The sequence below is a fragment of the Oncorhynchus mykiss genome, unplaced genomic scaffold (genome assembly GCF_013265735.2).
Source record: "Oncorhynchus mykiss isolate Arlee unplaced genomic scaffold, USDA_OmykA_1.1 un_scaffold_120, whole genome shotgun sequence".
NCBI lineage: Eukaryota > Metazoa > Chordata > Actinopteri > Salmoniformes > Salmonidae > Oncorhynchus > Oncorhynchus mykiss.
Window position 1 is genome coordinate 953,061 of NW_023493661.1, and position 13,848 is coordinate 966,908.

A 13,848-nucleotide genomic window follows, 5' to 3' on the forward strand; every position below is an offset into this window, starting at 1 on the left:
GGGGGGGGGGGGCCAATCCGTACCCTACCGACTCTGGGGGGGGGGGGGCCAATCCGTACCCTACCGACTCTGGGGGGGGGGGGCCAATCCGTACCCTACCGACTCTGGGGGGGGGGGCCAATCCGTACCCTACCGACTCTGGGGGGGGGGGGGCCAATCCGTACCCTACCGACTCTGGGGGGGGGGGCCAATCCGTACCCTACCGACTCTGGGGGGGGGGGCCAATCCGTACCCTACCGACTCTGGGGGGGGGGGCCAAGCCGTACCCTACCGACTCTGGGGGGGGGGCCAAGCCGTACCCTACCGACTCTGGGGGGGGCCAAGCCGTACCCTACCGACTCTGGGGGGGGCCAAGCCGTACCCTACCGACTCTGGGGGGGGCCAAGCCGTACCCTACCGACTCTGGGGGGGGCCAAGCCGTACCCTACCGACTCTGGGGGGGGCCAAGCCGTACCCTACCGACTCTGGGGGGGGCCAAGCCGTACCCTACCGACTCTGGGGGGGGCCAAGCCGTACCCTACCGACTCTGGGGGGGGCCAAGCCGTACCCTACCGACTCTGGGGGGGGCCAAGCCGTACCCTACCGACTCTGGGGGGGGCCAAGCCGTACCCTACCGACTCTGGGGGGGGCCAAGCCGTACCCTACCGACTCTGGGGGGGGCCAAGCCGTACCCTACCGACTCTGGGGGGGGCCAAGCCGTACCCTACCGACTCTGGGGGGGGCCAAGCCGTACCCTACCGACTCTGGGGGGGGCCAAGCCGTACCCTACCGACTCTGGGGGGGGCCAAGCCGTACCCTACCGACTCTGGGGGGGGCCAAGCCGTACCCTACCGACTCTGGGGGGGGCCAAGCCGTACCCTACCGACTCTGGGGGGGGCCAAGCCGTACCCTACCGACTCTGGGGGGGGCCAAGCCGTACCCTACCGACTCTGGGGGGGGCCAAGCCGTACCCTACCGACTCTGGGGGGGGCCAAGCCGTACCCTACAGACTCTGGGGGGGGCCAAGCCGTACCCTACAGACTCTGGGGGGGGCCAAGCCGTACCCTACCGACTCTGGGGGGGCCAAGCCGTACCCTACCGACTCTGGGGGGGCCAAGCCGTACCCTACCGACTCTGGGGGGGCCAAGCCGTACCCTACCGACTCTGGGGGGGCCAAGCCGTACCCTACCGACTCTGGGGGGGCCAATCCGTACCCTACCCTACCGACTCTGGTGTTTGTTCTCCCATGATCCTTTGTGCCATGGTTCCAGGAACTATAGGCACCTTCGGAAAGTATTCAGACCCCTTGACTTTTTTCCACATTTTGTTACGTTACAGCCTTATTCTAAAATTGATTAAATTGTCGTCCCCCCCCTTCATCAATCTACATCATTACGGGGTGTTGTGATGTCATTACGGGGTGTTGTGATGTCATTACGGGGTGTTGTGATGTCATTACGGGGTATTGGGATGTCATTACGGGGTGTTGGGATGTCATTACGGGGTGTTGTGATGTCATTACGGGGTGTTGTGATGTCATTACGGGGTGTTGTGATGTCATTACGGGGTGTTGTGATGTCATTACGGGGTGTTGTGATGTCATTACGGGGTATTGGGATGTCATTACGGGGTGTTGTGATGTCATTACGGGGTGTTGTGATGTCATTACGGGGTGTTGTGATGTCATTACGGGGTGTTGTGATGTCATTACGGGGTGTTGTGATGTCATTACGGGGTGTTGTGATGTCATTACGGGGTGTTGTGATGTCATTACGGGGTATTGTGATGTCATTACGGGGTATCGGGATGTCATTACGGGGTGTTGGGATGTCATTACGGGGTATCGGGATGTCATTACGGGGTGTTGTGATGTCATTACGGGGTGTTGTGATGTCATTACGGGGTGTTGTGATGTCATTACGGGGTGTTGTGATGTCATTACGGGGTGTTGTGTGTAGATTGATGAGGGAACATAATATTGAATCCATTTTACTGTAAAACGTAACAAAAGGTGGAAAAAGGTACTTCAGGTGTGAAACAGCTTGAATTAGGCAACACACACACACACATTTCCCCACACACACACACATTTCCCCACACACACACACACACACACATTTCCCCACACACACACACACACACACATTTCCCCACACACACACACATTTCCCCACACACACACACACATTTCCCCACACACACACACACATTTCCCCACACACACACACATTTCCCCACACACACACACATTTCCCCACACCGTTTAACACATCTGCACCCCCTGTTACAGGCAGTCTCACCAGGCGTGTATCTGGAGTCAGAGTGCCCCCAGCCCCCCAAGCGGAGAGGAGCTTCCCCCCAGGGTGGAGGGGGTTTCTGAGGGTGGCTGGTGAGGCCGGGAGGGGGGCGGGAAGGGGCTGAAAGACCTTTAGGAGCCAGAGGGACCTTCCACAGCTCATGGGCCAGAGACGAGTTACACCCTCCTGGAGACCATTTAGACTCTCCTGACCTGACTGGAGAGGGAGAGAGAGAGGGGGAGGAGAGAGAGAGGGGGAGGAGAGAGAGAGGGGGAGGAGAGAGGGGGGAGGGAGAGGAGAGAGAGAGGGGGAGGACAGAGGAGGAGGGAGAGGAGAGAGAGAGGGGGAGGAGAGAGGGGGAGGGAGAGGAGAGAGAGGGAGGAGAGGGAGAGAGGGAGGAGAAAGAGGGAGGAGAGAGAGGAGAGAGAGGGGGAAGAGAGAGGGGGAAGAGAGAGGGGGAAGAGAGAGGGGGAAGAGAGAGGGGGAAGAGAGAGGGGGAAGAGAGAGGGGGAAGAGAGAGGGGGAAGAGAGAGGGGGAAGAGAGAGGGGGAAGAGAGAGGGGGAAGAGAGGGGGAAGAGAGAGGGAGAAGAGAGGGGGAAGAGAGGGGGAGGAGAGAGGGGGAGGAGAGAGGGGGAAGAGAGAGGGGGAAGAGAGAGGGAGAAGAGAGAGGGGGAGGAGAGAAGGAGGAGAGAGAAGGAGGAGAGAGAGAATAGAGAGGGGGAGGAGAGAGGGGGAGGAGAGAGGGGGAAGAGAGAGGGGGAGGAGAGAGGGGGAGGAGAGAGGGGGAGGAGAGAGGGGGAGGAGAGAGGGGGAAGAGAGAGGGGGAGGAGAGAGGGGGAAGAGAGAGGGGGAAGAGAGAGGGGGAAGAGAGAGGGGGAGGAGAGAGGGGGAAGAGAGAGGGGGAAGAGAGAGGGGCAAGAGAGAGGGGGAAGAGAGGGGGAAGAGAGAGGGGGAGGAGAGAGGGGGAGGAGAGAGGGGGAGGAGAGAGGGGGAGGAGAGAGACAATAGAGAGGGGGAGGAGAGAGAGAGAGGGGGAAGAGAGAGGGGGAAGAGAGAGGGGGAGGAGAGAGGGGGAGGAGAGAGGGGGAAGAGAGAGGGGGAAGAGAGAGGGGGAAGAGAGAGGGGGAAGAGAGAGGGGGAAGAGAGAGGGGGAAGAGAGAGGGGGAGGAGAGAAGGAGGAGAGAGAAGGAGGAGAGAGAGAATAGAGAGGGGGAGGAGAGAGGGGGAAGAGAGAGGGGGAGGAGAGAGGGGGAGGAGAGAGGGGGAGGAGAGAGGGGGAGGAGAGAGGGGGAAGAGAGAGGGGGAAGAGGGGGAAGAGAGAGGGGGAAGAGAGAGGGGGAGGAGAGAGGGGGAGGAGAGAGGGGGAGGAGAGAGGGGGAGGAGAGAGGGGGAGGAGAGAGGGGAGGAGAGAGGGGGAAGAGAGAGGGGGAAGAGAGAGGGGGAAGAGAGAGGGGGAAGAGAGAGGGGGAAGAGAGAGGGGGAAGAGAGAGGGGGAAGAGAGAGGGGGAAGAGAGGGGGAAGAGAGAGGGAGAAGAGAGGGGGAAGAGAGGGGGAGGAGAGAGGGGGAGGAGAGAGGGGGAAGAGAGAGGGGGAAGAGAGAGGGAGAAGAGAGAGGGGGAGGAGAGAAGGAGGAGAGAGAAGGAGGAGAGAGAGAATAGAGAGGGGGAGGAGAGAGGGGGAGGAGAGAGGGGGAAGAGAGAGGGGGAGGAGAGAGGGGGAGGAGAGAGGGGGAGGAGAGAGGGGGAAGAGAGAGGGGGAGGAGAGAGGGGGAAGAGAGAGGGGGAGGAGAGAGGGGGAAGAGAGAGGGGGAGGAGAGAGGGGGAAGAGAGAGGGGGAAGAGAGAGGGGCAAGAGAGAGGGGGAAGAGAGGGGGAAGAGAGAGGGGGAGGAGAGAGGGGGAGGAGAGAGGGGGAGGAGAGAGGGGGAGGAGAGAGACAATAGAGAGGGGGAGGAGAGAGAGAGAGGGGGAAGAGAGAGGGGGAAGAGAGAGGGGGAGGAGAGAGGGGGAGGAGAGAGGGGGAGGAGAGAGGGGGAAGAGAGAGGGGGAAGAGAGAGGGGGAAGAGAGAGGGGGAAGAGAGAGGGGGAAGAGAGAGGGGGAAGAGAGAGGGGGAAGAGAGAGGGGGAGGAGAGAAGGAGGAGAGAGAGAATAGAGAGGGGGAGGAGAGAGGGGGAAGAGAGAGGGGGAGGAGAGAGGGGGAGGAGAGAGGGGGAGGAGAGAGGGGGAGGAGAGAGGGGGAAGAGAGAGGGGGAAGAGGGGGAAGAGAGAGGGGGAAGAGAGAGGGGGAGGAGAGAGGGGGAGGAGAGAGGGGGAGGAGAGAGGGGGAGGAGAGAGGGGGAGGAGAGAGGGGGAGGAGAGAGACAGAGAGGGGGAGGAGAGAGAGAGAGGGGGAAGAGAGAGGGGGAAGAGAGAGAGAATAGAGAGGGGGAAGAGAGAGGGGGAAGAGAGAGGGGGAAGAGAGAGGGGGAGGAGAGAGGGGGAGGAGAGAGAGAATAGAGAGGGGGAGGAGAGAGGGGGAGGAGAGAGGGGGAAGAGAGAGAGAGAGAGGGGGAGGAGAGAGAGAGAGGGGGAAGAGAGAGAGAGAGGGGGAAGAGAGAGGGGGAAGAGAGAGAGAACAATCCATAAGGTGATAAATGACCTGAATTGATAATGACAGAAGGAGAAGTTTACAACAATGTGATTTATACCTCCAATGTGATGGTTGCAACCATTATCAATCACCCATATTAACAAACTGATTTAAATTCTTTAGTATAGACTACTGATCATAATGAACAATCATTTTATATTTATCGTCCCAGCTGAGAGTCAGACCTACCCGTAGTGGGGAGAGTCAGGCCTACCCGTAGTGGGGAGAGTCAGGCCTACCCGTAGTGGGGAGAGTCAGGCCTACCCGTAGTGGGGAGAGTCAGGCCTACCCGTAGTGGGGAGAGTCAGGCCTACCCGTAGTGGGGAGAGTCAGGCCTACCCGTAGTGGGGAGAGTCAGGCCTACCCGTAGTGGGGAGAGTCAGGCCTACCCGTAGTGGGGAGAGTCAGGCCTACCCGTAGTGGGGAGAGTTAGACCTACCCGTAGTGGGGAGAGTCAGGCCTACCCGTAGTGGGGAGAGTCAGGCCTACCCGTAGTGGGGAGAGTCAGACCTACCCGTAGTGGGGAGAGTCAGACCTACCCGTAGTGGGGAGAGTCAGACCTACCCGTAGTGGGGAGAGTCAGACCTACCCGTAGTGGGGAGAGTTAGACCTACCCGTAGTGGGGAGAGTCAGACCTACCCGTAGTGGGGAGAGTCAGACCTACCCGTAGTGGGGAGAGTCAGACCTACCCGTAGTGGGGAGAGTCAGACCTACCCGTAGTGCTTTGTGTTGTACTGGTGAGTGAACCACTGTGGCTGGAGGCACGACTAGATGACCAGGCACTGTTAGAAGGCATCGTGGTGTTCAGAGATGAGGATGGTCCTGGGGAGCGAGAGAAGAGAGGAGAGAGAGAGGAAAGAGAAGATAAGAGAGAAGAGAGAAAAGAGAAGAGAGAAGAGAGAAGAGGGAGAGAGAAAAAGGAAAGAGAACGGAGAAAGAAAGAGGAAGGAGAGAGAAGAGAGAGAGAGAGCGAAAAGAGAGGAAGGAGAGAGCGAAAAGAGAGGAAGGAGAGAGAAGAGAGAGAGCGAAAAGAGAGGAAGGAGAGAGAAGAGAGAGAGAGAGCGAAAAGAGAGGAAGGAGAGAGAAGAGAGAGAGAGAGCGAAAAGAGAGGAAGGAGAGAGAAGAGAGAGAGAGCGAAAAGAGGAAGGAGAGAGAAGAGAGAGCGAAAAGAGAGGAAGGAGAGAGAAGAGAGAGCGAAAAGAGAGGAAGGAGAGAGAAGAGAGAGAGCGAAAAGAGAGGAAGGAGAGAGAAGAGAGCGAAAAGAGGAAGGAGAGAGAAAGAGAGAGGAGAGAGAAAAGAGGAAGGAGAGAGAAAGAGAGAGGAGAGAGACAAAGGAGAGAGAAAGAGAGAGGGAGAGAGACAAAGGAGAGAGAAAGAGAGAGGGAGAGAGAAAGAGAGAGGAAGAGAGAGGGAGGGAGACAAAGGAGAGAGAAAGAGAGAGGGAGAGAGACAAAGGAGAGAGAAAGAGAGAGGGAGAGAGACAAAGGAGAGAGAAAGAGAGAGGGAGAGAGACAAAGGAGAGAGAAAGAGAGAGGGAGAGAGACAAAGGAGAGAGAAAGAGAGAGAGGAGAGAGACAAAGGAGAGAGAAAGAGAGAGGGAGAGAGACAAAGGAGAGAGAAAGAGAGAGGGAGAGAGACAAAGGAGAGAGAAAGAGAGAGGGAGAGAGACAAAGGAGAGAGAAAGAGAGAGGGAGAGAGACAAAGGAGAGAGAAAGAGAAAGAGAGAGGGAGAGAGAAAGAGAGAGGAAGAGAGAGGGAGGGAGACAAAGGAGAGAGAAAGAGAGAGGGAGAGAGAGGGAGGGAGACAAAGGAGAGAGAAAGAGAGAGGGAGAGAGACAAAGGAGAGAGAGAGAGAGAGAGAGAGAGAGAAAGAGAGAGAGAGAAAGAGAGAGGGACAGTTACCACCGGACAGAACAATAGACTCCAAAAGCAGGGATGGAATGAAGCTAGTCCACTAGCCTGAGGACAGACCGGGTTAGTTGACTGACTGTAGAACTACAAATCATCAAGTCAGGGATGGAATGAAGCTAGTCCACTAGCCTGAGGACAGACCGGGTTAGTTGACTGACTGTAGAACTACAAATCATCAAGTCAGGGATGGAATGAAGCTAGTCCACTAGCCTGAGGACAGACCGGGTTAGTTGACTGACTGTAGAACTACAAATCATCAAGTCAGGGATGGAATGAAGCTAGTCCACTAGCCTGAGGACAGACCGGGTTAGTTGACTGACTGTAGAACTACAAATCATCAAGTCAGGGATGGAATGAAGCTAGTCCACTAGCCTGAGGACAGACCGGGTTAGTTGACTGACTGTAGAACTACAAATCATCAAGTCAGGGATGGAATGAAGCTAGTCCACTAGCCTGAGGACAGACCGGGTTAGTTGACTGACTGTAGAACTACAAATCATCAAGTCAGGGATGGAATGAAGCTAGTCCACTAGCCTGAGGACAGACCGGGTTAGTTGACTGACTGTAGAACTACAAATCATCAAGTCAGGGATGAAATGAAGCTAGTCCACTAGCCTGAGGACAGACCGGGTTAGTTGACTGACTGTAGAACTACAAATCATCAAGTCAGGGATGGAATGAAGCTAGTCCACTAGCCTGAGGACAGACCGGGTTAGTTGACTGACTGTAGAACTACAAATCATCAAGTCAGGGATGGAATGAAGCTAGTCCACTAGCCTGAGGACAGACCGGGTTAGTTGACTGACTGTAGAACTACAAATCATCAAGTCAGGGATGGAATGAAGCTAGTCCACTAGCCTGAGGACAGACCGGGTTAGTTGACTGACTGTAGAACTACAAATCATCAAGTCAGGGATGGAATGAAGCTAGTCCACTAGCCTGAGGACAGACCGGGTTAGTTGACTGACTGTAGAACTACAAATCATCAAGTCAGGGATGGAATGAAGCTAGTCCACTAGCCTGAGGACAGACCGGGTTAGTTGACTGACTGTAGAACTACAAATCATCAAGTCAGGGATGGAATGAAGCTAGTCCACTAGCCTGAGGACAGACCGGGTTAGTTGACTGACTGTAGAACTACAAATCATCAAGTCAGGGATGGAATGAAGCTAGTCCACTAGCCTGAGGACAGACCGGGTTAGTTGACTGACTGTAGAACTACAAATCATCAAGTCAGGGATGGAATGAAGCTAGTCCACTAGCCTGAGGACAGACCGGGTTAGTTGACTGACTGTAGAACTACAAATCATCAAGTCAGGGATGGAATGAAGCTAGTCCACTAGCCTGAGGACAGACCGGGTTAGTTGACTGACTGTAGAACTACAAATCATCAAGTCAGGGATGGAATGAAGCTAGTCCACTAGCCTGAGGACAGACCGGGTTAGTTGACTGACTGTAGAACTACAAATCATCAAGTCAGGGATGGAATGAAGCTAGTCCACTAGCCTGAGGACAGACCGGGTTAGTTGACTGACTGTAGAACTACAAATCATCAAGTCAGGGATGAAATGAAGCTAGTCCACTAGCCTGAGGACAGACCGGGTTAGTTGACTGACTGTAGAACTACAAATCATCAAGTCAGGGATGGAATGAAGCTAGTCCACTAGCCTGAGGACAGACCGGGTTAGTTGACTGACTGTAGAACTACAAATCATCAAGTCAGGGATGGAATGAAGCTAGTCCACTAGCCTGAGGACAGACCGGGTTAGTTGACTGACTGTAGAACTACAAATCATCAAGTCAGGGATGGAATGAAGCTAGTCCACTAGCCTGAGGACAGACCGGGTTAGTTGACTGACTGTAGAACTACAAATCATCAAGTCAGGGATGGAATGAAGCTAGTCCACTAGCCTGAGGACAGACCGGGTTAGTTGACTGACTGTAGAACTACAAATCATCAAGTCAGGGATGGAATGAAGCTAGTCCACTAGCCTGAGGACAGACCGGGTTAGTTGACTGACTGTAGAACTACAAATCATCAAGTCAGGGATGGAATGAAGCTAGTCCACTAGCCTGAGGACAGACCGGGTTAGTTGACTGACTGTAGAACTACAAATCATCAAGTCAGGGATGGAATGAAGCTAGTCCACTAGCCTGAGGACAGACCGGGTTAGTTGACTGACTGTAGAACTACAAATCATCAAGTCAGGGATGGAATGAAGCTAGTCCACTAGCCTGAGGACAGACCGGGTTAGTTGACTGACTGTAGAACTACAAATCATCAAGTCAGGGATGGAATGAAGCTAGTCCACTAGCCTGAGGACAGACCGGGTTAGTTGACTGACTGTAGAACTACAAATCATCAAGTCAGGGATGGAATGAAGCTAGTCCACTAGCCTGAGGACAGACCGGGTTAGTTGACTGACTGTAGGACTACAAATCATCAAGTCAGGGATGGAATGAAGCTAGTCCACTAGCCTGAGGACAGACCGGGTTAGTTGACTGACTGTAGAACTACAAATCATCAAGTCAGGGATGGAATGAAGCTAGTCCACTAGCCTGAGGACAGACCGGGTTAGTTGACTGACTGTAGAACTACAAATCATCAAGTCAGGGATGGAATGAAGCTAGTCCACTAGCCTGAGGACGGACCGGGTTAGTTGACTGACTGTAGAACTACAAATCATCAAGTCAGGGATGGAATGAAGCTAGTCCACTAGCCTGAGGACAGACCGGGTTAGTTGACTGACTGTAGAACTACAAATCATCAAGTCAGGGATGGAATGAAGCTAGTCCACTAGCCTGAGGACAGACCGGGTTAGTTGACTGACTGTAGAACTACAAATCATCAAGTCAGGGATGGAATGAAGCTAGTCCACTAGCCTGAGGACAGACCGGGTTAGTTGACTGACTGTAGAACTACAAATCATCAAGTCAGGGATGGAATGAAGCTAGTCCACTAGCCTGAGGACAGACCGGGTTAGTTGACTGACTGTAGAACTACAAATCATCAAGTCAGGGATGGAATGAAGCTAGTCCACTAGCCTGAGGACAGACCGGGTTAGTTGACTGACTGTAGAACTACAAATCATCAAGTCAGGGATGGAATGAAGCTAGTCCACTAGCCTGAGGACAGACCGGGTTAGTTGACTGACTGTAGAACTACAAATCATCAAGTCAGGGATGGAATGAAGCTAGTCCACTAGCCTGAGGACAGACCGGGTTAGTTGACTGACTGTAGAACTACAAATCATCAAGTCAGGGATGAAATGAAGCTAGTCCACTAGCCTGAGGACAGACCGGGTTAGTTGACTGACTGTAGAACTACAAATCATCAAGTCAGGGATGGAATGAAGCTAGTCCACTAGCCTGAGGACAGACCGGGTTAGTTGACTGACTGTAGAACTACAAATCATCAAGTCAGGGATGGAATGAAGCTAGTCCACTAGCCTGAGGACAGACCGGGTTAGTTGACTGACTGTAGAACTACAAATCATCAAGTCAGGGATGGAATGAAGCTAGTCCACTAGCCTGAGGACAGACCGGGTTAGTTGACTGACTGTAGAACTACAAATCATCAAGTCAGGGATGGAATGAAGCTAGTCCACTAGCCTGAGGACAGACCGGGTTAGTTGACTGACTGTAGAACTACAAATCATCAAGTCAGGGATGGAATGAAGCTAGTCCACTAGCCTGAGGACAGACCGGGTTAGTTGACTGACTGTAGAACTACAAATCATCAAGTCAGGGATGGAATGAAGCTAGTCCACTAGCCTGAGGACAGACCGGGTTAGTTGACTGACTGTAGAACTACAAATCATCAAGTCAGGGATGGAATGAAGCTAGTCCACTAGCCTGAGGACAGACCGGGTTAGTTGACTGACTGTAGAACTACAAATCATCAAGTCAGGGATGGAATGAAGCTAGTCCACTAGCCTGAGGACAGACCGGGTTAGTTGACTGACTGTAGAACTACAAATCATCAAGTCAGGGATGGAATGAAGCTAGTCCACTAGCCTGAGGACAGACCGGGTTAGTTGACTGACTGTAGAACTACAAATCATCAAGTCAGGGATGGAATGAAGCTAGTCCACTAGCCTGAGGACAGACCGGGTTAGTTGACTGACTGTAGGACTACAAATCATCAAGTCAGGGATGGAATGAAGCTAGTCCACTAGCCTGAGGACAGACCGGGTTAGTTGACTGACTGTAGAACTACAAATCATCAAGTCAGGGATGGAATGAAGCTAGTCCACTAGCCTGAGGACAGACCGGGTTAGTTGACTGACTGTAGAACTACAAATCATCAAGTCAGGGATGGAATGAAGCTAGTCCACTAGCCTGAGGACGGACCGGGTTAGTTGACTGACTGTAGAACTACAAATCATCAAGTCAGGGATGGAATGAAGCTAGTCCACTAGCCTGAGGACAGACCGGGTTAGTTGACTGACTGTAGAACTACAAATCATCAAGTCAGGGATGGAATGAAGCTAGTCCACTAGCCTGAGGACAGACCGGGTTAGTTGACTGACTGTAGAACTACAAATCATCAAGTCAGGGATGGAATGAAGCTAGTCCACTAGCCTGAGGACAGACCGGGTTAGTTGACTGACTGTAGAACTACAAATCATCAAGTCAGGGATGGAATGAAGCTAGTCCACTAGCCTGAGGACAGACCGGGTTAGTTGACTGACTGTAGAACTACAAATCATCAAGTCAGGGATGGAATGAAGCTAGTCCACTAGCCTGAGGACAGACCGGGTTAGTTGACTGACTGTAGAACTACAAATCATCAAGTCAGGGATATTCAATAGTGCTGAGCGATTAAACAACATTTCACTTATTTTGGGTTTAAAGATGAAGAGATAAATCAGATCAAGTCTGAACTGTGTGATGTAGTAGGGAGTTGTAGTTTCTCGAGATATAAATCAGATCAAGTCTGAGCTGTGTGATGTAGTAGGGAGTTGTAGTTTCTCGAGAGATAAATCAGATCAAGTCTGAACTGTGTGATGTAGTAGGGAGTTGTAGTTTCTCGAGAGATAAATCAGATCAAGTCTGAACTGTGCGATGTAGTAGGGAGTTGTAGTTTCTCGAGATATAAATCAGATCAAGTCTGAACTGTGTGATGTAGTAGGGAGTTGTAGTTTCTCGAGAGATAAATCAGATCAAGTCTGAACTGTGTGATGTAGTAGGGAGTTGTAGTTTCTCGAGATATAAATCAGATCAAGTCTGAACTGTGTGATGTAGTAGGGAGTTGTAGTTTCTCGAGAGATAAATCAGATCAAGTCTGAACTGTGTGATGTAGTAGGGAGTTGTAGTTTCTCGAGAGATAAATCAGATCAAGTCTGAACTGTGTGATGTAGTAGGGAGTTGTAGTTTCTCGAGAGATAAATCAGATCAAGTCTGAACTGTGTGATGTAGTAGGGAGTTGTAGTTTCTCGAGAGATAAATCAGATCAAGTCTGAACTGTGTGATGTAGTAGGGAGTTGTAGTTTCTCGAGAGATAAATCAGATCAAGTCTGAACTGTGTGATGTAGTATATATATACATCTAATGTAATATATAATATTTATATCTACATAGAGGACGATGTCCTGTCAGGTCTCTGGTCTACATAGAGGACGGTGTCCTGTCAGGTCTCTGGTCTACGTAGAGGACGGTGTCCTGTCAGGTCTCTGGTCTACGTAGAGGACGGTGTCCTGTCAGGTCTCCGGTCTACATAGAGGACGGTGTCCTGTCAGGTCTCTGGTCTACATAGAGGACGGTGTCCTGTCAGGTCTCCGGTCTACATAGAGGACGGTGTCCTGTCAGGTCTCTGGTCTACATAGAGGACGGTGTCCTGTCAGGTCTCTGGTCTACATAGAGGACGGTGTCCTGTCAGGTCTCCGGTCTACATAGAGGACGGTGTCCTGTCAGGTCTCTGGTCTACATAGAGGACGGTGTCCTGTCAGGTCTCTGGTCTACATAGAGGACGGTGTCCTGTCAGGTCTCTGGTCTACATAGAGGACGATGTCCTGTCAGGTCTCCGGTCTACATAGAGGAGGGTGTCCTGTCAGGTCTCCGGTCTACATAGAGGACGGTGTCCTGTCAGGTCTCTGGTCTACATAGAGGACGGTGTCCTGTCAGGTCTCTGGTCTACATAGAGGACGATGTCCTGTCAGGTCTCTGGTCTACATAGAGGAGGGTGTCCTGTCAGGTCTCCGGTCTACATAGAGGACGGTGTCCTGTCAGGTCTCTGGTCTACATAGAGGACGGTGTCCTGTCAGGTCTCCGGTCTACATAGAGGACGATGTCCTGTCAGGTCTCTGGTCTACATAGAGGACGATGTCCTGTCAGGTCTCTGGTCTACATAGAGGACGATGTCCTGTCAGGTCTCCGGTCTACATAGAGGACGGTGTCCTGTCAGGTCTCTGGTCTACATAGAGGACGGTGTCCTGTCAGGTCTCCGGTCTACATAGAGGACGGTGTCCTGTCAGGTCTCCGGTCTACATAGAGGACGGTGTCCTGTCAGGTCTCTGGTCTACATAGAGGACGATGTCCTGTCAGGTCTCTGGTCTACATAGAGGACGATGTCCTGTCAGGTCTCCGGTCTACATAGAGGACGGTGTCCTGTCAGGTCTCCGGTCTACATAGAGGACGATGTCCTGTCAGGTCTCTGGTCTACATAGAGGACGGTGTCCTGTCAGGTCTCTGGTCTACATAGAGGACGATGTCCTGTCAGGTCTCCGGTCTACGTAGAGGAGGGTGTGTGTTACCTGTCAGGTCTCTGAGGTGGTCTATATGGCGGACGGTGTTGATGGAGAGGTTGTTGATGACACTACCAGGGGTCACGAAAGGGTCAGTCTCAGGGTCGATGTTGGGGTAACCTTTCCATGGCTCCCCGGGCCGGAACTCTGGGGAGAGACATACAGGAATAGAGAGTGAGGGGGGGTCTGGAGAGAGTTATACAGGAATAGAGAGTGAGGGGGGGTCTGGAGAGAGTTATACAGGAATAGAGAGTGAGGGGGGTCTGGAGAGAGTTATACAGGAATAG

The 13,848-nt window shown here is 52.8% G+C and overlaps 1 protein-coding gene across 9 annotated transcripts in view; it reads right to left on the minus strand.

The window, feature by feature from the left end:
- Nucleotides 1-13,848, minus strand: part of LOC110513568 (trinucleotide repeat-containing gene 6A protein) — a 104,113-nt gene that overhangs the window by 18,201 nt on the left and 72,064 nt on the right. For all 9 annotated transcript variants that reach the window (XM_036972107.1, XM_036972109.1, XM_036972106.1 and 6 more), the window contains 3 exons: nt 13,571-13,708; nt 5,619-5,726; nt 2,280-2,492 (listed from right to left, as the gene is read on the minus strand). In XM_036972107.1, the coding sequence (XP_036828002.1) occupies nt 2,280-2,492; nt 5,619-5,726; nt 13,571-13,708 (459 nt within the window). The remainder of the gene's footprint in view (nt 1-2,279; nt 2,493-5,618; nt 5,727-13,570; nt 13,709-13,848) is intronic.